We start from the raw sequence: 24,744 nt of genomic DNA on the forward strand, positions 1-24,744 counted from the left end.
ATGTAAAACCAGGTAAAGTTGAAAAGCAGAAGTAAAAACTCCAAATTTAGATCCTGTCCATCAAAGTCCAGAATCTATATACCATTTCCAAAAAAGCTGGAAATGTTATGATCCTTAAGTAGAGTTGCCATACCCCCCGGAATTTTGGGTTTCACCTGGATTTCAAACATCTCACCCAGATTTGCCCGGATTTCAGTTTTTTTTATTTATTTTTTTTAAAGCTAAGCTCTAGCCCTTGTAGAAGTGGAGTTATGGAACAAAATGTACAGTCACTATTCTGCTCAAAAATTATTTTCAAGCCAATTTACATAATATTCAAATTAGGCACCCGGATTTGGAAAGCCAGAATATGGCAAGCCTATCCTTATGGATGGATTACCAGAGTGTCTGTGGGCAAGTGAGCAGTATTGGCAGACTCATGATTGCCCGCAGATACATCAGAATAAAAAAGTATTAAGGAAAAAAACCTAAGGAAGCAAACCCCTGCAACTGCCTCCATGTAAGTCAATGGGTGGGAATGTTCATGGGCTCGGAATGCAGTTAACAGGCTATCAGCTGGGCAAAGCTAATGGGATTTCATATCAAGAAGGGGAAGAAGGGCTTGAACAAAAACAGCAGGAAATTTCTCACCACCAATTTCAAAGCTTTGTATTTCTTAGGGGGAAGGGGTTTGACACACTTAAGCTCTTGGTGTAGGTGGTAAAAACCCCTCCCAGCAAACAAAAAACCATAAAAACAACTGTATAGGGCTATTATGACAATCAGTGGAAACCAGGTTTCCATCGATTGTGAGAACCACTGGGCTTGCGGGTGGCCCTGGTGGCTCAACAGCGGTTAGCCTGCCTAAATACCCTTCCCCTTAAATGAGGTTAATGGAGCGAATGCTCCATTAATCTTGTTTTTGTAATCATGTGGGGTACCTTGTTTTTGGACCTTGGAGAGCTCTGTTAACCTTGTTTTTGTAATCGTGAGACACACTTGGGGTTGGGGGAGAGAGAGGACCCCAGGGTTGCACCGTGCACTCGCATGGTGCATTCCTGGGGCTCCGGGTAGAGTTGCGAGTTTCATTTCAGATACAAACTGTTTTGTGCCCAAAACAGGCCTTTTCGGCTGTTTTGTAGCCAAAACAAAAGACCCAATGCTCAAAACAGAAAATTTTGTAGCTGAAACAAAACGTCCCCGTTTTGGATACAAAATGTTTTGTTGTTTCGGCTGTTTAAGAACTCCATGTTGCAATTGTGAAAAGTCTTTTTCCTTCAGTCTCCATTTTGAGTTTTGACATCTGTTTGAATTCCCAGCCCTTCCAGCCTGAAGACTAGCCAGCGAAAGCATTGGCTGATCTGCTGGCAATTGATTCCTTATTCCTTTTAAGGACATTTAAGGGTAAAATTTACCCTCATTAGCCAGTGGGGCAGTGTGCATTTACCCTCATTGGCCAGTGGAGCAGTATGTACACTGTGTGGGGCAGTGTGCATTTCATTGTTGTTGTTTTACACTGTTGTGTGTAGATCAATTGCATTTCGGGGGCGGGGGGATGTGGATGTGCATGACCTTTAGAAATCTGCCTGGTTCTTTGCAAAGCTCTGCTGTTGTTGTTGATGTGTGATGTTATTTGGGGTGGATTCGGGGCAGAAAGGGGGCTTTGGTAGCAGAAGAGTAGGCCAGGTGGTAGTGCTCCAAAGGGTGCCTGCTGCCACCCAGATTCCAAAGGAATAGGGCAAAGGGCTGATTTCTTAGAAATTGTTGAAGTTTATGCATCTTTAAGGTTTTTTCCCATAGGGAATAATGGAGGCTTTAGCAGACCCATAACTCCACCTGGGGGGCACTGGGGTGGCCGGGAGCGAGTGGTGGTGTAGTGCACATAGGGTACCCAACATCCCCATGGGTTGCTAACCCATGGGGTGCTGGGTTCTGTTGTTTCTGAGGTGTTCTGAGTATAGATTCTCTGGTAGCATATGAGATTTTCAATGACAAACCATGAATCCATTCATGGTACCCCAAGTGCAGTTATGGGGCTGCTCCATCATTCCCTATGGGGAAGAACTTTAAAGATACGTAAACGCCATTAAATCTTTAAAAATCAGCCCTCTGCCCAATTCCTTTGAAATAATTCTGGCACGTTCCTTGCCCCCACTGGGCACTACCACCCACCAAACTGGGCCAAACTGGGCCACCCCTTTCCTCCGCAACATGAAGCTATGCTTTTGCTGAAACCTCCATTATTCCCTATGGGAAAAATCTTAAACTTCAAAAATCCACCAAAAATCAGCCCTTTGCCCAATTCCTCTTAAATGTGGGTGGTAGCTTCCACCTATTGGGCACTACCACCCCCACCCATTAGTTTTGCCCTGGGGCCATTTTTTAAAATCCAAAACATGTTGGATTCGGATTTTGCAATTTTGAACAAAGAACAAAATGGGAGTGTTTCGGACTTGGGCCAAAAACAAACAAACAAAAAAACAACCCAGGGGGGAAAAACCCACAACCCTAGCTCCGGAGCCAGGACACCACACAGTGGCACTCCCCTTTCCCTGACCCCTGGAGCTTCTGAGTGAGCCGTGGCCATGTGTGAGAGCACCCGACCAAAGCTGCCACTCGTCTGGGCAGCTGGATCAGCCACCCAGCATCAAGCTACTGCTCGTCTGTGGGGAGATTGGGTCAAGCCTGCTCTCCCCGCAGAACCCCTTAAGGCTCTATACACTGATTGTGTGTAGAGCCTCTAAGTGTGAGAACTGTCCTGAGCAATGGAGGGGTGAAGTTACGCACTGAATCTGTTAATCTACTGATCATTGCATATGTACACACACATTCACAGTTACATAATGAACTAACAGCATTCACCATTAGATATAAAGCTAGCACACATAACTTATCCCATCACCCTACAACAGCAAATATTGATGAAAACATTAAACTGTCCCCTCACTAGACATTAGCTCTTGAAACTTTAGGGCTGGATGAAAAAGAGCTGGGACTGAGCAACAGTGCCTCAACACTACAAAAACACCAGAAAAGCAGGGTAGGTGGGTGGAGGGTAGTCAGCTTATAAAGCAAGATCCAAGCTAGAATAGGGACTCCTTTCTTTATTGCTAACTCCCCACCCCCACCCCCACCCCCCACCGCGCCACATAGTGTTCAGCCACAGTCTTAAGTAAAATATGCACACCAAGTTTATACTGCAACATTTTGTTGAGGGTCCATATAGTATTTGTACTACCTTACTAATGAAAATGGTTTTGTTTTCTAATTTCTGCAGCTCAGAAGTGTCAAAAATAATTCAACATATGCTGGCAGTATACCATACACCTTTAGTTTGGCCTCCACTGTAGGGCAAAGCAGCCAGAAATCTTGTTTTCAAAACTGATACATAACACCATTTGGTAAGGATGGTAAACAGAGGCAGCTATGCCTCAGAGTGACCAGTGTGCCAGCACAATCCTGAATGTATTACAGTAAGTTGTTCCAAGGAGACTGAATAACAAATGTGCTCCACTTATCTTGCACAGGTTGTTGCAAGAATTATACCATGCCCACATACCAAGTGTGCACTGTTATGGAGCTGAGGCTGCAAAGATCCATAGCACTCCCACTAAAGTAGCAAGTTATTTGTATTAACTGTGGAGTAAGTGATTTGAGAGTTATGGATCTGAACATGTTTTCAGACTACAAAACAGTGTTTACATATGCATCAAATATTAGCCCTATTCAGACATTACGTTCAATGCTTATACAATCTGTGCACAATGTACACATGTATGGATCTGAATGCATATACAGGTATTCACATTAAGGCAGTTCACACAATCTAGGTAGGAGGAAAGGAAGTGACTGTGTATGAGGCAGGAGTTGTGTAGGACAACTTTTCCTCTTACCTTGGTAAAATGCTGGTTATGAAAGCTGGCTGGGACGGTGTTGTCCTACTCAGCTCTTGCCTCACACAGCATTAATCTCTCTTCCTCCAACCTAGTTGTTCACTCACACACAAGCAAAAACTGGGAACACACAAAGCTGCTAAACTTGGGTAGGATGCTTGTTTTCAACTGCGAGCTTACTATGTTCAACACACATACAGTACTATACTTGATGTCTGTACCCTGCATCTGAGGGGGCCAATACCCTGGTTCACTTTTCAATCATCACATGTACAATCAGTCACACAAAAACACAGACACCTTCAGTGTCTGAACTGAGCTAATATATATAGCAATTGTTATTTGCTGTATATTGCTCTGCAATAGTACTGTAGTCATGGTGACACTTTTGAAACCACACAGTGCTGCCAGCCAACCAGATCAAGTCTGGAAAGGCATTACCCTGTAGGCTACTTTGCCTTTTGCCAAATCCATGTGTTGATGAAACCCCTTATATAGAAGCATCTTGAATGTTAGGGCATTTTTAGAATTCATTTCATCTAGGGGTGATTAAACAGTTTATGTAAATTTGTGTATTACCAACTTGCATAAAAACACTTCCTTTAGGGGAAATTCATGTTGAAAATAAACAAGCAAATGATGTACAGTTTTGTGTCAATATAGTAAATATTGACAAAGAAATTGTAGCTAGAGCTGCACTGCAAGGAAATGAACAGGGAGGGTGTATGTGTGTGTGAAAGAGAGGGGTGGGGGGGAAAGCATGATTGACTACTGTGGTGAAGCAGCACCTTCCTACTGCACCCATTGTTTCTCATACCAGCAGAAGATCCACCCACCACTCTCTGCTGTCACTGAAGTGATGAATGGCTTCCTTTCCCTGTGGTGGTGAAGAAGACCTAGTAAGGGGTGTGTGCATCCACCTGTGCAAAACAAGAAAGCTGCCTTCAAAACAGCAGATGGCATGTCACATTGTACTGAACTAGGAATCTAGATATTGCTGAAGAGAACGTAGGAAAAAAGGAAATTATTTGCACATATGGTAGGAATTACTCTTGTTCCCTGCTCCAACATTGCTGGAGACAAAGAGTAAGTTTACATGGTTAAAAAAAAGAAGAAGCAAGCATATAGAGGAGATCCCATATAAATCAAGGTCTTTGTTGAGACAGGCATGGTTTCCTGTGATTATGATGGCATTACTGACACATGCCATGCGTACAGAAATCACTGCCAGACTGTATCCATGAACAAACCAGGTCCTATACTACATTCTCCAGGCAAATGCTCGGAGTTTCAGCCTGCTCCCCCTGCTCTGAGTCTTCATCTGAAGATTCCTTCTCCACAGCCCCCATGGGAGTCATCACACCTGCCTCTCTTATATTGCATTGCTTCCACTGCAATACACAAGATGGAAAACCACACCAAGATATGGGGAAATGTGCTGTACAATTGCTCTATTTTATATCTCAAATGAAACTGTCTTATATCGAGCAGACCATTGGCCCATCTAGTTAAGTACTAGATATCTGGCAGTGGCTCTCCAGGGTTTCAGACAGGAATCTTTCCTAGCGCTAATGGGAGATGCCAAGAATAAACCTGAGACCTTCTGCATGCACGCATGTACAAATAAGCCATAGCACCTCCCCAAAGGCATACCTAGAATATGGTTGGTGTGGCACACAAAAGGTTGGCTGACAGTAGCTTAGGTTCTTGGAAAACACTTGGGTAAGCAGAGGAAATGTCCAAACACACTCCAGTGTTTAAGGAGGCATGATGAGTCTCCACTGGTCTGGTCTTCCACACAGCCTCACAGCTGTGTGGAATGTGCTGCTCTTCCCCCTGGCTCTTCTTCCCAACTCATTTTTCCTGCCCCTAGTCTTCCCCCAACTCGCCTGGTGAGGCCACTCTTCCCTCTTCTCCTGACAGAATGGCATACTTGGCCGCATTGCTATTATTTATTATTATTTATTTACTACATTTTTATACTGTCTTTCTGCCTTGACAAAGGCGCCCAAAGCGGTTTACAATATTAAAAGCAGCAAATTACAGAATGTTAATAAAATGTTGTCTCAGGCTGTTGGTCTTTTCAGGAGCTGAGGAGAAGAGCTGCCTGGCCTGGGCCCCTCCTTTCTTGCCTTCTTCCTCTCAGGGCACACTGGTCTTTCAGTACTCCTGGGAAAGTGGGGGTGGGGCTGCCCCAACAGTCCTCACAGGCCAGAGCTGGTCTCTATGGGGGGCGATGTTATGCTCTCCCCTGGCCTGGGCACCTCCTTTCTTCCCTTCCTTTCTACCTCCTCTGCTCCCATCTATGGTACTTTCAAGAAAGATTGTGCCATTTAGTCAGCCTCAACTACTGGTGACCACAGAGCCATGTAGTTTTCTTGATAGAACACAGGAGTGGTTTATCATTGCCTTCTCCCACACGCAGTTTGAGATGATAATGATGATGATTTTTACATTTATATCCCGCTCTTCCTTCAAGGAGCCCAGAGCGGTGTACTACATATTTACATTTCTCATTCACAACAACCCTGTGAAGTAGGCTAGGCTGAGAGAGAAGTGACTGGCCCAGAGTCACCCAGCTAGTATCATGGCTGAATAGGGGTTTGAACTCGGGTCTCCCTGGTCCTAGTCCAGCACTCTAACCACGCTGGCTCTCATGATGCCTCTCAGCACTTTCCTATATTGCTGCTGCCTAATATAGGAGATGCCCATATTCTGGGAAACATACCAGTGAGGATTCGAACCAAAAGCCTCCTGCTTTCTAGGCAGGTTGCTTCCCCACTGTGCCATTAGGTGGCCTGGTACTTTCAAAACTACTGTCAAAATCCAGAGGAAAAGGGAATGGACAGGCGTAGAGGAAAATGCTAGTGGAGGTCATGGCCAGCAAGCTTGGAGAGGCAGCAGGCCACATAGCTAGCCTGCTACTGAGGCCTGTCAAGGTGATCACCTCAGACTGGTGGGGGCAGCAGATTGCCCCACCACCCTACCAGCTTGCTACCTCTCCCATTTCTTATGTGACTCACCAGCCCCCACTGCCATTGGCAGCCTCCTCCACTGCAGCCTCTGACCTTTTTAAAAGTTACAGGAGAGGAAAGGAAATGTGGAAGAGCACTCTAATCCAACAGTGCAGCTTACCCTTCTCCTCTACAGTTTCTTATGGTCCCTTCCCTTTTGGTTTTGGAAAATGCCAGAGGCAGGAGCAGAAGGAGGAAAATAATGGTGCCACAGCAGGGGGAGGAGAAAAAGATGTGGGAGAAGAGTGACCCCACAGGTCGTGGCGGGGGGGGGGAGCCAGGCGGGGGTAGAGATGGGAGAGAGATTGGTGGAAGAGAGGTAGCCGGGGACGAAAAGTGGGGAAGGGGAAGAGGTGGGCAGGGAAGAATGATATGGTCTGCGTGCTGCGAGGCCGCCGCCGTCGGGCCTTCGGAGGTGAAGGCAGCGGGCAATACTACCACCTCCCACCACCTCCGGTGACCACCTCATCCAACTTCATAAGCGGGCTTCTCGGGCCCGTGCCCGGTTGTTGATGGCGGAGGAAGAAGAAGAGGGGGAGAAACTTGAGGCGGCCTCCACCATAACCAGCTGCTCCTGTTCTTCGCTTCCTCCGGGGAACCTGCCCTTTCGCCCCAGCCCGCCCCTCCTGTGGTGGTGTCGGTGTGAAAGCGCGCTTGGCGCCACCCGGCCGCCTCGCTGAGAGGAGGAACGGAGAGTTTTGCGGCGGAGCGAACCAGCAGCGGCTGCTGGCGGCATTTTGCCGAAGCGGAACGAAGCAGCGCGTGAGGACAGAGAAGCAAGTCGAAGCAGTGCGCGCCGCCCCCAGCAGCTTGTCAGTTTAGGCGAGGAAGAGGTGGCGAGGCGAGCGGCGTGTGCCTGCTGGGCCAGGCTCAGCCCCTCTCATTGTTTCCTCTTGCAGCAGGGGCTCTTCCTAGGAAAATCCGCAGGCAGCCAGCCAGCCTCCCGCGTCGACGCGAGTCCGGGCAGCCCGCGCAGCTATTGCTTTGTGGTAAGCGAGCCGCCTCGGCGCTGCAGCCGCGGTCTTTCTGTGTTCAGTCTGTCGTTCGTGGGCGAGAGAGCCCTCGGGAAGGGAGACGGGGCCGGCTTTGTTGCAGAGAGGTGCCGCCTTGAAGGACCGGGAGGGGGATGGGCAGGAGCCGGGGGGAGGAGGGGGCTGCCTGCCTGCCTGCCTGTCTCCACCGTGTCCTGCTAAGCTTGTGAGCTGCCGAGGAGCATCTAGCTGGCCAGTGCTGGAGGCTGAGCGCTGTCCTGCAGGCACCCGCTTCGTCTCATCCAGCAAGAATCAGGTGCTACGTTCTGAGGCAGCTCAACTTCAGGGCACGCGATTGTGACTTGCTTGGGGCGTGCTGCTGGGAACAGCCAGGCGGAAACCCTCTTAGTTCCTTCCCAGCTCTGAGGATAGCCAGATCATGGGTTCAGATGCATCTGGAGAGATAGGGAGGCCAAGAAGATCTGTTTTTTGGGGCTGTGAGACGGTCTGACATCAGGATTTTCCTAGCCATTTTATTTCCTCGAGCAGTGCTGCTGAAGTTGTGATGATTGAAGTGCTGCTGTTGATTTTGTGATCTGTAAGAAGGCGCAAACAAGGGGTGCCCCTTAAAACGCGGTAGACCTGAAACCTCAGTTTTTGCCAGATGCGATTTTCTTTTTAAAGTGATATTGCTCATTGGAAGGGATTGTTCCTTTCCGATAACTGCTCTAGAGGGAACCTAATGGAGCCCTCCCCCTCTAGATTTCCAGAACGGTGCAGCAGCTGCACAGAACAGGCACCAAACAACTCTTTCGGTTACCCCACTGGTCAGATCCAGTCACCTCGCAGCCACATGGATTTGCAACCCCTTTGCTTTCCCTTTCCTGTAGTGGCAGGTGGTGCCTGCTGCACTAGGGACTGACTGCAGCTCTGTTCCAGTTCATTCTTCATCCCAGGGATGCAGCTTCCTCTTTGCCTGCTCTCAGCAGTTTCACGGCAACATTATTGATCTCAAAAGGACTTGTGGTTTCCATCATGATGGCTGAATACAATACAGACACTTTTTGAAGCAGAAAGCTATTGAGTAAATAAATAAGGTGGTACTGAGAAGATGCTCAGCAGCAATCTCATGTTGTGAGCGTCTGTCATTTTTGCTTGGGAGTATGGTAAGGCCATAATAATTCATCACCATGGCTTTAAATTTTGAGGGTGTTGGTGTCAAGATTGTTGCCAATTCAATTTCTGATATAGAACTGTAAATCTAAGTGATTGGCATAGTGAAGAGCAGATTTTGTGGTAGTAATTGTTATTAGCTCAGTTCTCATTTCACCATAGAATGTGAAAATAATGAATATAAATAACAGTGTGCAAAAAAAAAATGTGAAGAAAAAATGGAAGGATTATATGTAATTGCACTGTCTAGAATCTCAGATTGTTCTTTGATTCATATGGATTAATCCAGACTGAGCCCTATCCTGCAGTAATATAGTTTACTAGACCAATTCAATGTAAATGTGATTTTGTTTTTAAATGTTGCATTATCAAAATTGTAGCATTTCTGGATGGGTTTTCCCAAAGAAGGATCATACATATGACGAGTAATTAATATAAATGGCATGCTTGTAGGATAGGCTCAGGCCTCGCCTTGAGGCAGATCATAACCTTGAAAAACTCCGTAGCCCAAGGTGAAAGGTGCCATTAAATCCTAGGCAGCAAAGGATGTTGCAAAACAGCTACTGTAAGACTGAGCTTTACTGATAAAAAAGTCATATTGTTTTGCAACATTTATTGTTTTGCAACATTTACCCCCTCCCCACCTGTTTCATTAAGCTATATTGAAACTATTTATTCCTGGTCAAATGAGTATTCTGCTTTCTAAAAATATTTGTTTTACCCTATATATTTATTTTGGTAAATAATGCTTATTTTACTAAATATGCCGATGTTTACATGAATATGCTGTGTGATAATATATAATATGCTGATGTGCCAGGCAATATTTTTGAACATATTTGTATACTAAATATGTTCCCTTGAAAATAATTCCCCTTTCCTCTGAGGCTCCTGCGGCCAATTGGCAGAACTGAATCAGTGTACTGAGAACATGAGTTTAGAGAATCTTGGCAGAGTTTGGGATATGATTGAGGGCTGAGTCACACAACCCCCTAAGCACGCTGTCATCCCTAGAAAATACTCAGCCTGCCATGAGCTGGCTGAGGAGGGCTATGTGGCTGCTGCCAGTTGCATTAAGCTCAGTGAAATAGTCACTGAATATGTCCTGTACCCAGAAGTAGTTGGATGGTTGCAGTGATATGCAAATAGAGCTCAGCAGATCAGTGGTAGTCATGCAACATCCCCCTTCCAGAGTATTACTATTATCCTTTACTTGTCCTCTTGATTTCAATTAAACTTAGGTGGTGCTAGCTTTCTCTAGACAGTCTATATCGGCAGTAGAAAATCTGTATTTTATTTGATTAAATGGTAGATTATTCAACTAAGTCATGATCAATCCCATAGGACCACCCTTGCATCTAACAAGAATGATGCATTTGCAGAAGCAGGCCTTTATGTTCACATTCACTGTTGAATTGAAGAAGCATCCTGTACATCTTTTTGCTGGCTCCAGATCTCCTCATTCAGCACCCAGGATTGAGTGCAGTTCCTGACAGTGGCTTAGGAGCCACACACAACATCTATCACAGATGGAAGGGGAATGAATCCATTCTCTCCTTATTCTCTCTTACCCACTGAGGAGAATGGATTCAGGTCCTTCTGAGTGGGTTCAGGTCCTTCTGTCTCTCATAACCAAGAAATCTGCACTGTCAAACTGACTGCCATCTGTTAGATGGCTAGGTGCTGTTACTAAGAGAGCCTGTTTGGGGACTCCCAGGAGCACTCCTATACCTAGTTTGGGGCTACCGGCTGGTAGTTCCCACGTTTTGCTGCTCAGTTCCCACGGACTGGCAGTAGAAAAATCTGAGATCTCCATTTTGGTTCACATGAGCTAACTCATAGGGCATGTCACTTGTCGTGTATCCTGGGATGATAGCTCTCAGGTCAAATTTAACTTTGATACTGCAAGAGAATCTCCTTGTGCTCGCCTCCTTGATTACTTTCAGATGAGGAATGCCAGAGTAGGCGTGAGTTAATCAGTGCTATTCTTTTCAAGAATCAGCCAAGTATTCTCCCTATGTTGGCACAGTGGATCAGGTTATGATATCACCTCAGGAAGATGCAACAAAGTAGCAGGTAATCTCCTCTGCTAATGAGAATGTTAATGGTTGGCTCAGGGCATTGGAAGCTAGCTTTTTTACATTTTTAGTCATTCCCAGGTATTTGGAAAAGACAAGAGATAAATCCTGATGTGTCCATTGTGTTTTCCCTACATGAGTCTTTTAGATCTTTTCAGCCTTTGTACTGAAAGGAAACACACCCAGCAAATTGAAAAGGACAAAGTTTCATCCTTCCTTTGTCCCTATTGTTCACCTTTTCAGAGTGTGATCAGCATAATGCCTTTGGGCAAGATTTTTCCCTGAAAAATCCAAGAAACAACCAATCAGTGTATCTCTACCCCAGATTAGCCAGGTGTTTCTTCCTCGGATTCACCAACTGCTTTTCACTATGTCTTGGCATTGGCACCTCCATCTTGTCTTGCCTTGCCTCTTGCTCCTGTCCTGCTTGTTGCTTCCAGACCAGTCCTCTCCCCTGCACAGCACTCTTGGTCGCGGGATTCTGGTCTCTTGGATTTTTCCCTGGCTTTCCCTGACTTTTACCTGGTCCTTGGACTTCCATTCCCATTTCTGCCTTTCTGCCTACCTCGGAGGAGAGAAGTCCCTTGGTAACAACCGAGCTACAAGGATTTTACAGCACCCCACTGAGGTAGTAGCTAACCCCTGCTCTCAAACCTCTCACTCCCCCTCTTACTTTTTGTAAAATCCAAAGCCTATTTCTCTCACTAGCCTTGAATTAACTTAATTTGGAAACTCAAGCCAAATTGCCTCCTTGTGAGTTTTAACATAGTCCTTTTAATCTCTTAGTCTTGTTAGTTAAATATTGTTGTTCATTAACCATTATTTTCTCTTCCTGTACCCCTAAAATTCCTCAAATAAACCTTATTTTATTTTGAACTTTAACCTCTCTGTTCAGTTCTTTCCGTGACCGAAGCTTTGAACACATTTATTCTGAAAGTGGGCTGCTCCATTCAAGCTTGGTAATTCCCCCACACAAGCCTAAAATGTAGCCCGGAGTACTTGCCAATTCCCCCTGATCAGTTCTATTAATAGTGAATGTGTAACACGTTTAACACACTTTTGTGCATGAATATTTCTGCACAAGGATAACATTTAAAACATGGTTCGAAAATTACTGAAGCGATCCTCATGATCGCGTGAGGAGGCTAGCCCCTTCTGCAGGGAGGAAACCCGAAAGCACTTGCCTCCCTGCAGACGATCGCAGCCAGGCCTCTGCACAGGCGGGTTGGCGATGCAGACGAGCGGTGGCTCTCCTGCCATCCACCCGCGCCTTGCCCAGCAGCCCTGGGGGTTGGATGAAGGGATGCACTGCCGTGTGGCTCCCCACCCCTGGAGCCCCAGTAATGCACCGCACAAGTGCGTGGTGCATTTCTGGGAGCCCCTCCCCACTCCAAGTGTGTCCACAGCTGCACCAGACATACAATAATTTAACCCGTTTGGGATTCTGTAAGTGGACTTGCGACACCCAGCAGTTTTTACGACCAGCAGGGGCCAGGCTGGGCTCTTTTAGCCCAGTTCCTGCTGGTCATGAGAAAAGCTTCACTGTCTACTACTTTGAGAACCTTATGTTGAAAATTGGCATGTAATAATAACAGTAGTGATTATTATTACATTGTAAGGCTGTAAATGTATCTTCATAAGCTGAAAGCCAATAATATGTAATTGATAGTTGAGTGGAATTTCCTTTCTGCATATCATAAAGCATGGCTTTAAAAAGCCAATGCAGTGTAATGGATAGATTGTTGTACTCTGGCCATGGTATCCAGCCAGGTAGTCCACCTTAGTCCAGTCATACTTTCTCATTTTCTTCTACTCATTTTGGTTTGAGAATAAAATTGGATGACCCCCGTGGCCACCGCGCACTACCTGAAGGAAGGCATGGAATAGAAATGTCGTGGGAAAGGTGGTTTTTGATGAGGTTTTATAATTTGTTGGAATAGAAATGCAATGAAAGAAATACATAATAGATGTATATATTTGTTAGATAAACTACGGAATTTAGTATGAACTACAGTAAAATGTGTGGGTGAGGGTTAACTAGGTGCTTGTTACTTAGTTAAAGATATATTGTTTTTGTTTTATGACTGGAAAGGGGTGTAATACCAATAGTTTAGTTATTAAGGAGCTCATTGTTCAAATGGGTTATATTAGAGGACACACCCCATCTACTAACTGTGTGTTGATTTGGAAGTATATTGGAGAAATTAGATGCTTTGAACAATCATGCCTATTGAGCTTATTGAAGTTTGTAGAAAACATGGCTTTGGAAGTGAATTTTTTTCTCATAGTTGATATTCATCCTGCTTTGATACCTTCATTCTGACTGGCCAAAGGTCTGCTTTGAAAACCAATAAGACGGTTTGTCTTCATATTGAGTGTTGACCAATACTTTATCTATTCATGACTACAATCAGGATAAGCTCAGATTTAACTACTCTTCTTCTGCAGCTTTTGCATGTTCAGTTTTACTGCTCCGTATCCCCCCCTGTTTGGTGCCACCTAATGGCGCAGTGGGGAAGTAACTTGCCTAGGGAGCAAGAGGTTGCTGGCTCGAATCCCCGCTGGTATGTTTCCCAGACTATGGTGAACACCTATATTGGGCAGCAGTGATATAGGAAGATGCTGAATGGCATCATCTCATACTGCATGGGAGATGACAATGGTAAATCCCTCCTATATTCTACCAAAGAAACCCACATGGCTCTGTGGTCGCCAGGAGTTGACACCAACTCGACGGCACAACTTTACTTTTTATCCCCCATGTTCAGGGTGCAGTTACAGAAGAGAAAAATACTGTGCCTGAACCATACACCTTTGTAGGGAGTTAAAAGGATTTTGCCTATTAAATCTTGACATCCAATATTTGGCAACAATGTGTTTTTAGTGCTGTGATATTACCATGCTTGCTTGGTACCTTGGGGAAACATGTTTCACATTGACTTCTCTGCCAAGGAGTCGCTGTGTCTGCTCTTAACCCCTGTGTGTTGCAGTGGTTTCTAGGATGCACACTTAGAACACTGGCCAGTTTTGTTGAACTTTACACACTCTTGCCCTATGTGATAAAAGATCTTGAAGGTGAGGGGTGGGTGGGTGGGGCAGCCCTGTGACTGTTTGTTCCATCTTTACAAAGAAAACCCTTTATGGCTGTGAACTCTTGTGTAAGGGGGTGCTGCAGTGCTTGAGAAAAAAATCTTTAGAATACTTTTATTATCATATTATGATGAATATTTATTGACCACTTTTCAACAAAAATGTTCTCAAAACAATTTACATCACAAATACAATAAAATCAAATGAGAAAATGATTCCCTGTCCCAAAGGGCCTCACAATCTAAAAGGAGACTCATGGGAGACACCAGCAAAAAGCCACAAAAATGGACCTGTACTGTTGTCCTGCCCCTGCTAACTATAAGAGAACCACAACTCCAAAAAAAGCCACCTAATGGCACAGCGGGGAAGTAAGTTGCCTACAGAGCAAGAGGTAGCTGGTTCGGATCCCTGCTAGTATGTTTCCCAAACTATGGGAAATACCTACAGTATATTGGGCAGCAGCAATATAGGAAGATGCTGAAAGGCACCATCTCATACTGTGCGGGAGATGGCAGTGGTCAACCCCTCCTGTATTCTACCAAAGATAACCACAGGGCTCTGTGGTCGCCAGGAGTCGACACCGACTCGACGGCACAACTTTACCACTTCGAAAGGTGCCTCTTTGCCTACTATAGCAGGGAAAAGCTAACCGAAGCAGCCATTTCAGGTAGTCACCATCACCATGAAGTTGAAAATTAGTATTAGGGAGAATAAATGTAATATTAGTAGATTTTCTTGATAATGAGGATGATGACTGGGGGTGGGGGGGGGAGGACAATGAATGAAAATCTTACTGAACAAAGCATGCTCTAACTTCAGGTTATTTTCAGCAGCTAGAGTTCTGATAGCTGAATGCATGGGTGGCCAACCTGAAGCTCTCCAGCTGTTGTAGCCCAGCAACAGCTGGAGCACCTCAGGCTGGCCATCGCCTGGCTTAATATATTTATATTGTTTCTCTTGTAGTGGTACAGAGGAATCTCAGGTCACCATGCTTTTATTTTTCTGCAGTGGTGTAACTAACTTTATCTTGAGAGCAATTTTTAAAGCAGTAATGTTTGCTTTAGATAAGTCAGGGCTGCACAACTTTGGTCCTCCAGGTGTTGCTGGACAACAACTTCCATCATCCCAGATCATTGGCCGCTGTGACTGAGGACGATGGGAGTTGTAATTCAACAGCAGTTTGAGGGATGAAGGTGTGTAGCCCTGAGAAAGTTGTGAAAAAAATACTTTGTTAGAAAACAAACAAATTAGACAGTTATAAATTCAGTTTTTGACACTATTTTGAAAGAAGCCAGGGGAGTGTCTGTTTACTTTCGTCATTCTGTGTTCAACAGTGTGGCCCCTTATACTTTCATAGTGCTATAAATCGGAGCTGGCTTTGATCATTCAGTTTTTGTTGCCTTGACTATGATGTTTGATCAGTATTATTTGGAGTCATGCATATTGTTTAAATGTTTGTATATACACGTTTGCTAACTTTGGGCTTATATAACTAAAGCCACTGTTAATCTTGCCTTGAAATGCTTACTACTTACTTTAGTTCTTAATGCATACCTGCTGTTTCATGTGAATGGGGAAATAGGGACATGTTGACAGGCATGGTTAACGCACATTTTTTTTCTCCTAACCTGCCTTCCTACACATATTGTACTGGTGTAAGTAATTTGTGGTGCATTGACTACCTGTAAGAAAATACTTCACTCTTACTTGTCAAGGCCTGCTCTATGTATAAAGTAGATAGAGTAGGAAGATGTAAGTACCACTTTTAACACATCAGTCAAGAATTTAATTGCAGCCAGAAGAACCTATAGTGAGGTGAAGCAGGTTAGGACTGGAGGAGGTACTAGGATTAGGAAAGATCAAGAGTGCAAGGGGGTGAAGTTTGATGAAGTAGGTTGAGAAGGAGAGTGTGTGCCAGAGCAGGCAACTTGTTCATCACTTAAGACTACACCAGAAATGTGTCAACAGTATGTTACTGTTAGTATTCTGTTTAGGATTAAGGGCATCAGCCAACTGTGTGAATCAAATATCGTCAAATAAAGCCGGAGAGTGTTCTCAATGTTCTACCATTATAAGCCCTGAACCTTCTATTGCTAATAAAATCGAAACCATTTGTCTGATCTGCTTGGCCATCAGCATACATTCACTAGGTGAAAAGAGACACCTCCCCTGCAAATTTTGTGAAGATCCATTGAAAAATGGCTTAAATTGAGCAGTTTAAAGTTTTTCTCTTTTGAACAGGGGTTCAAAAGGTTGGCAACATTTTTCCAGACTGAAGAACAATGTTCTCTCTAATTTTTTAAATCTGTGTGCAGAATGTGTTTTGTTCTGGGTGGCAGTATCAAGGCAGTGTGTGCACACGTGCATTCAGAATGGGACCTTCCTGTCAACCTGATCAGAATCTAAAATTAACTGGGCAGACATAAAAAAACTTGTGAGCACAGGCACATGTGCGCACTTTAGAGGGAACGCTGCTGAGGAAGTGCTATTTAAATTATTTTGTGGTCTATTTGCATAGTTTCAGCCTTTAGACTGCACGCCAGAAAAGTGCCTTTTGTATACCCTCCCACCCAGGACCCAGTTGATTGTTGTTTTACAATTGATCCTCAAAGTTGGGTTTTAGGAGGCAATTGTTACTGCTAACAGAGTTTGTGCGGTAGCAAGTTTGAACTTAAAGTGCCCAGAGTTCTGCTCACAAAAAACATGGCTACTGACTCACCTCTCTACCCCTCCAGCTGCCCCCAACCCTTCTGCCCACTGCTGCCGCTCCCGCCCTTTGCTCATTATGGTGTGCGCCCCTCACCCATTCTGGCACACACTTCACCCTGGCAAGCCAGTGTTCCCTGCCAGATGCCCTAACCTCTGTCCCCAGGGCTCAGATGGCCTCCGTGCATGTGTGGTCTCCGGATAACTGCATATATTTGTGCAGAAATTGCAAGTTAAGGTGCCCATCTTAACTTGCATGCCATAAAGACTTTGTACAGTCTGGTATATGATGATGGCTTTAGAAATGAGGCTCCATGCACCCACACTTTGCCTTGATCAGAGATGCATCAGGCAGAAATTTATCAGGGGCATCTCTAGGAAGAGATATGGGAAACTGTACCTGTTAAATGTCTGCCTGGATGCATCCCTCCCCAGCCCAATGTCCAACTGAAAGACCAAGGCAAAGTGTGGGTGCATGGAGCCTCATTTCTAAAGCCATCATCATATACCAGACTGTACAAAGTCTTTACAGCTTATATGGCACAGAAGTTAAGATGGGCACCTAAACTTGCAATTTCCATTCTTTTTAGAGCAGGTGTGAAAATGTAAAGCAGCTTAACTCTCCTTTTAAACCAAAGTTTTTTGAATTACTGAATATTATCGTTTGACTGTGGTCAAATATTCTATTAAAAATAACATCCTTGATTCATAGTAGCACATACATGAAGTTGTGGTGGTGGTGGTGGGGTGTGTGTGTGTGTGTGTGTTTATTTATTTATTTGTTTGTTTATTTTTATATCCCTCTCTCTAAGATGTACCTGTGGCTAATCCCATGTGTGGCAGCTCCCGCTAGAGTTCGCGAGCAGCTGCCCAGATAATCACAGGGAAGAAAACAGTGATGGTGGCCGGTGGTGGGCCGGAGGAGGCGGCCGCCAAGAGCAAGTGCAGTGGCCTCTGGGAGGAAGCAACGTGCCAGCCACCGAGAGGAAGCGGCAGGCCAGCCAGCTAGAAGAGCCAGGCCAGCCGGCCGGTGGACAGAAGGAGGTGGTGGCCTGGCAGGCCGAGGTGGCTGGAGGGAAGGTGGCTGGCTGGCTAGATGGCCAGGAAAATGAGCACCAGCGGCAGGCAGGGGGCGAGACAGGGGGGAAGAGAGAAAACAGCTGTGGCTAACTAGAGGCACAGATGCTCTGTGCCCAGCCCAGCTTGTGTGTGTGTGTGTGTGTGTGTATACACACACACACACACAATAATATTGCAATAAAACTCCTTAGTCCTATCAGGTCTCATAAGCACACACTCTTCACATAAACACACTTCCCCTATCCTGTAACTCTCTAATGAACTTCTGCCCTCTCCCTCCATTAAGCTCCATGGCCTAGCTTCTACTACTAGCCTTGTGCTGTAACTGTAGGCATCTCTGAGCAGATGGTTCAGAAGGAAGCAAATGCATAAAGTGGATATCACAATGGCAAAAGTCACAACTGACCAGTACTAGTAAGGTCCGCCTTTAACTACATTGTATTTACTGTGTGGAAGATGAATCATCATGTGTTCTGTTACTGCAGAAAGCTCTATTTTTTGTAATTAGAATGATTTCCACTGTTCTTTGTTACTGTTTCAATAAATTAATGGTCGAATATCTCACTATAATTTAACTGATTATTTTGACCGGTCAAATGCTACCCCTAATTCCGTTTCCTGTAAGTAACACAATTTCCTGGTGGCAAAATAGTCAGCCTTCTGTAGGCCAATAGGTCTGGGAGAACCTTTTCTCCTTTGCTGTGATGCCAGAATGTGTGGTGAACGTTCCATGGGAGGTCATCATGCAGATCCACTACCACACAGCCTTTTCTGTACTAATGATGATTTGAACCTAGGGTGTTCAGTATTTTTATTCTTTTAGAGAAAAACAGTACATGTGAGATAATGGATAATGCCAGCTTTGTGATGGCTGAATAGCTCTTATTCTGGCTGCTTTTGAAAATAATGTGTTAGCTTATAGATCCAGATGCCTTATGTTTAGAAGGGAGAGTTGATGTAAGTAGATTGTACTGGAATTGTTGTTGCACAAGCTATAAAAGGGTTGACTCAGTTTTCCATAGAGCAGTCAAGTGCAAGCTTTGTTGAAATGAAATGAATAGGTCTAATTGCCGGACTGAACTCGATTTCTGTTGAAAGCTGATAGAAGATAACTATTAAAAATTTGTCAAATCCTTTTGAAGAAAGGGTTCTTCAGAATGTATTTCCTTTGCCTTCATACATTGCCTTCTTAAAGGCCTGATCTTATCAGCTGATGTATCAGCAAAGAAGAATATTTCATGTGCTGGGATTACTGTGGCTTCATGAAGTCAGGATCATGGCATCACAAGCTGACCAAAACATTATGCCCGCACACCAGCAGAAGCCGAAACCCACACAGTAGCTTTGCACATGTTACTGCTATTTTGTTTGAACAGCCAACATCTCTATATACAGCACTGGAGTGAATTATTTCAAACTTACCTGCCAAAATCTTCATAGATGCTGAAGGAACATAGCATAACCAATTACTTTGTTTACCTTAAATTCATCTTAGTTAAATTAACCCTTAAATTCCCTAGAGTGTTCAAATGTTGGTGAATATAAATCTATATTACACATGTGACCCTCCTGATAACTCACACTTCAAATGAACGTGAATGAATAGATCACAATTTTTCTTCAGTTTGCCACTTCTCCTTTTTGTATCTTCAGTATTCAGACATTTCTATAAATTTGTCAGTGATGTAGGTGTTGAAACACATAATGCTTCAGATCTTGCCTTTTGATATTACTAATCATGCAGTTCCTTTTTCAAACCTGGAGAATGACATTCATTTTGCTTCTTTGCTTTCTGTAGATCTGGCAGGGAGGGGGGGAATTCTCAGCTTATAGTAAAGAGCTTACTTATTTCCAAAATTAGGATGCAGCAATTGTTATCCTATGGCTGATATTCTGAGATAACTCTGGTCTGTGTGAAAAAGTAATTCAAGGGCATTTCAGCTATAGACTTTTTGCTCTGTTTGGAACGCTGGGTAGGGCACAGGGTTACATGTGTCATTAAGGCACGTTCTATCATTGGTATGTGGCCATTTCATGATGTGATTTTAGACACTATTAAAGGGTGGTGTCGGTGATATAATTATTTGTAACAAAGTTTAAAAAGCAATCTCTTGTGCCTCACACTCTCTCCAGTCATGATTATTTATTAAACTGATTTTTGGTGTGCTCATGGTGAGGTGGGAGGGAATACAATATGGACAAACTACTCTGAGGTTTAATGCTTGTCATAGCAACAGCAACGTAAGTTTTGTCAAACCAGCAAGTTTGTACTGCTGGTTTTTTCAAAGACCAGTTGCACATGTACATGTTAGAATACCATTTGGATTGTCTGCCTCAGAAACAAAATACCTTGGGCTAATGTTATGTACCAACTTATTCAGACATAATATATTTTCAGAGATAAATACTGCTTTGCTACAGTTGATGACAGAATGGGAGGATCTTCACTTTGTTTCCACTGAATTTCCTTATTGACTAATACTTTGTATATGAGAGATAAGATCAGATGACCTTTGCTACTGAGCACAATATTCCATTCTGTTTTATTGGCTAGATGGAAGGACAGGAAGAAAACCACAAACCTGGTTTCCAGACAGCGAGTAACATGGAACAGCCATTCACTGTGAGTTCCTTGGTAAGTACTGAAAATTGATGCATTTCAATATGTGGAAAACTGCTAATCATGGCAACATGTTTGCTTAGAGGAAGCGAGTGTTGGCTTGATTGCTAAATGTATGAAGGCAGAATTATGTCCAACTCAAAATATACCCTGGAATATTTTGTCACTCAGTTTTCCAGAATCTAAGAAAATTGCATAAAAATGACTCTTCACGCATGCTATTTATCTTATTATTCATCTGGGTCATAACTTTTGTCTTCTGAGTTCCTATTTCACAGTCTTGGAATCCTTGATAGGTTATCCTAGCAGGCTTCCCCAACCTGCGGCCCTCCAGATGTTGCTGAACTACAACTCCCAGCATGCTTAGCCACAATAGGGAAGCCTAAAGCATTCTCTCTTAAAGCCTCCAGTTTTCATGAAGGAGTATGCTTGAGACTGGGACCAGTTGAGTTGGGAGATGCATGATTGCTGCCAAAAACAACAGCTCCTCATTTTCTTCTTCTGTCCTCCACACCCACGTCTAGTAATACAACGCATGTGATGTATCATTACCATGCTGAGCATATTCCTGCTCCATTTCATTGATTTCTGCTTGCATGAGCAGCAAAATTCTCAGCATGTCATGCATTTACATTACTAAACTTTATCAAAGGAGGGACAACAAGATGTGGGCATCTCCTTTTATGTATTGTTTTGACCTAAAGTCACATTTCAAACCATCTTTAAGGGCCAAACTATATGTGACACTGGCATCACAATCTATGACCGAAATGTTTCTGTTTATAGCCCATATGCACAAATAAAATATGAAAGAAAGTAATTTTTTAAAAAATACAACAAAAGGCAGCAACTCAATGGGCCTTAAAAAGCACCTCACTGCTCATCAGTAGCAAAATGCTTTTTGGAAATTGTGGTTTTGGAGTGTTTGCATGTGTGTTTCTTGTACAGCCTGGGTGATGATTATTCCTCCATTATTTTGTAATGGCTTTGAGGAAGTGTAATTAAAGGACCTTAACCATTGCTAAAACAAAGATTGCAGCTGCTAATTGCAGTTCCAGATTTCTCTTGATTTCTTTGCATAAAATCATAGGTGAACAAGGTTAGCTATCAAAGTAAAAACTGAAATGCAGTTTGTGATATCTTCTTTAACAGAAAAGGCTAGCAGCGATACCTGACCACACAGATATTTCATTGAGCCCAGAAGAGCGTGTACGTGCCTTAAGCAAACTTGGTTGTAACATCACAATAGATGAAGAAGTTACACCACGGCGCTACTTTAGATCTGGAGTGGAGATGGAGCGAATGGCATCTGCATATCTGGAAGAAGGAAATCTTGAAAATGCCTTTGTTCTGTATAACAAGTTCATAATGTAAGAATTTATTTGCAGCCTTTGGATTTTGATTTGATAAATAAATACATTTAGTTTTTAGGAATGGCAAAGTAGACTATTCTGTTGGACCACTGGTGAGTGATATCAACACTGTCTTTGTAGATTACCATTTTAGTTCAGTAAATATGCAGTTCTAATTAATTTATTATGGCAATTCAAATTTGTTTTTGAGCTTCTGTTGCATTTTCCTAGCCCACAAACCGTAGTATTTTTTCCCCCTGAGAAAATTCAGTTTTTCTCTCAACTAGCTCATCAGTTGTAATGTGAGTGTTGTATGGAATATGTTTGTGCTAATGCAACATATACTTAGTGGAAAGTATCTGACATCAGTAGTAAATACCTGGGTGTTATCATTTGAAAAGGACATTACTGTAATTCTGCCTGGATCAAAGATGCGAGGTTTCCAGAAAATTTTGAATGTGAAAAATTTGCAGAAAAAGTTCCCATGGAAATTTGCATAAAATGTGTATTTTTTTCCTATTAAATATACTATACAAATTTTCCTGATGTCCTAAATAGATTGTAATCTGATTTGGCATGTTATTTGTCCTATTTATACTGTAAGAAACCAAATGAAACACCTCCACCATATTAATTTCCCACACTGTATCTCAAATGTTTTTCAAGCAGCCAAGTAGAAATTTTAGAAACAGAAAATTTTTCACACAAAGAAAATAATGGATGGGGAAATTCCTCATCCCATATGTCTGATCTGAATGCAAGTCATAAGAATTAGGCAACATTTCTACTACGGATATTTATTTACCCTTTTCCAACAAAGGTTATCAAAGCAGTTTACATAGAAAAATAAATAATATGTTTCCCTATCCCAAAAGAGCTCACAATCTTTTAAAAATAAAATAAGGCAGATATCAACAACAGCTATTGAAGGGATACTGTGCTGGAAATGGATAGGACCAGTTGCTTTCCCTTTGCTAAAGATAAGAGAACCACTACTTTAGAACATGCCTCTTTGCTGTGTTAGTCAAAAGGTTATTATACAATACACTTAGCAAGGCAGACATTATATTTAAAAAAAATTCAAATAGACAATCCATTCATAAATCAAACAGGATTTCACTGGACCCTTCAAGGTCCATCCTCACTAAGAGCTACATGCATGCTGGATTTATGTTAACAGTATGATCCAGGAATGGACTCCTGCCCTCTGCCAGTATGGTGCTATGATGAGAGATTATCAAAACTCAGAACGTGTACACTGATGGGGATGTGCAGTAGGTTTTGGGAATAAGCATTGGTTATGACACCACAAAGTGGAACAATGGGAATTAGGTTGACCCTGTTCAAAACTTTGAATGGGCTGGGGTTTCAGACTTGACTTTGGGGCTTGTGCAGAACCCTGATTTATTCACAAGTGATTTGTGTGATTCACTTTATGAAGATCTTTATGAGGAAAATATACAGTGGCTTCTTCAGTTACTCCTGCCATGAATCTTCTGTACAATTCCCAAGTACATATTATAATAACCTGTTTCAGGAAAAGCAGTGGGAGCAGATGAATGGGAGAGGATTAACATTCATTAATAAGCAGACATGCTTTGTACACAGAAGGTCCCAGGTTCTTTCCATAGCAATCCCAGTAGACTACAGGTCTAGGACTGGAAAATCTCTCCCTAAGTTTGGGGGAACCACTGCCAGTTGTACTAGAAAGTATGGGGCTAGATGTCCCAAGGCAAGAGAAAACAAGAGTTCCAATGGAAGAGAGGGAAAGGTAGTGATTAGGTATGAAAAGAGTAGTTCTGATGTTTTGTTAAGTTCCTTAACTGTTTAAAAAATACCTTCCAAAAATTGCATTGTTTGTGATTGACATACTCCAGTCCAGAATAGTTTTCCTAGAATTAGGGGCCATAGTAAATGCTATGAGGATTGAAACTGTTGTGTACTTAGGCCAGTTGTAGAACTGCAGTGTCATAATTGAAACTTCAAAGGTTTAGAAAGCTGTTGTGGATAAAAAAGGAATGTTGTGTCCAGCCTCAAATGATTTTTTGCAACTGCTTTTGTTCCAGCAGAAAAACAATGGTATTGTGAATATTCATCAGATGTGCAAGGGAAAATGTGTGTGTTTCATTTTCTAGTTTGTTTGTAGAAAAGCTGCCCTGTCATCGAGACTACCAGCAATGTGCAGTTCCAGAAAAACAGGATATTATGAAGGTAGTGTTGCTTTTTCACTAGCATCTCAGAGGATTTTTTTTAATTTTAGGAACTAATTATTTTTGCCAGTGATCTCCCTGCCCTAGTTCCCTAGAACAGTTTTCAGGTTTTCTGACCTTTGGAAATCCTTTCCACATCACCATATCTGGCAAGGATCCCCTGCGTGAAGATTTGGGGGCAAGTTCTAGTGAACACGCTCAGTGCTGCAAGCCACTTTCCAGCCTTGTTGACCCTCAGTGTCACTCCATATGCTGAGAGTGCAACCTAGAACCCAATATACCAAACTCCTTCCAGTAGCTACAAGTTTTAGGGGAAGATTTATAATGGTGAACAAGATATTTATTTCTGGCCTAACAGCTGACTAGAGGGGAAATGGGTTAAAAAGAGCCCCAGGGGTGGGGAGGGCAAAATTCAGTGGAGAACATATGAATTTTCCCTGCTTGCTTGCTTATTTATTTATTTATTTATTTATCCATCAGACTTCTATACCGCCCAAACTTTCATCTCTGGCCGGTTAACATAAAACAATTAAAACACATATAAACAGTTTAAATCACATATAATAAATAGAACATGT

The 24,744-nt window shown here is 43.2% G+C and overlaps 1 protein-coding gene across 9 annotated transcripts in view; it reads left to right on the forward strand.

The window, feature by feature from the left end:
- The first annotated feature begins 7,089 nt into the window (after nt 1-7,089).
- The window catches only part of STAMBPL1 (STAM binding protein like 1), a 38,991-nt gene continuing 21,336 nt past the window's right edge, over nt 7,090-24,744 (forward strand). For 2 of the 9 annotated variants that reach the window (XR_008320067.1, XM_053311794.1), the window contains exons 1-4: nt 8,032-9,023; nt 20,539-20,619; nt 21,757-21,974; nt 24,092-24,167. Coding sequence is in view for 8 of the 9 variants with exons in the window: in XM_053311794.1 (XP_053167769.1) it covers nt 9,021-9,023; nt 20,539-20,619; nt 21,757-21,974; nt 24,092-24,167 (378 nt within the window). In the remaining variant the exon portion in view is untranslated. Of the gene's footprint in view, nt 7,876-8,031; nt 9,024-20,538; nt 20,620-21,756; nt 21,975-24,091; nt 24,168-24,744 lie in introns of those variants that run through there. The other 7 variants (XM_053311791.1, XM_053311793.1, XM_053311792.1 and 4 more) reach the window with 5 other exon arrangements.

This window comes from Hemicordylus capensis, chromosome 3 (assembly GCF_027244095.1).
Source record: "Hemicordylus capensis ecotype Gifberg chromosome 3, rHemCap1.1.pri, whole genome shotgun sequence".
NCBI lineage: Eukaryota > Metazoa > Chordata > Lepidosauria > Squamata > Cordylidae > Hemicordylus > Hemicordylus capensis.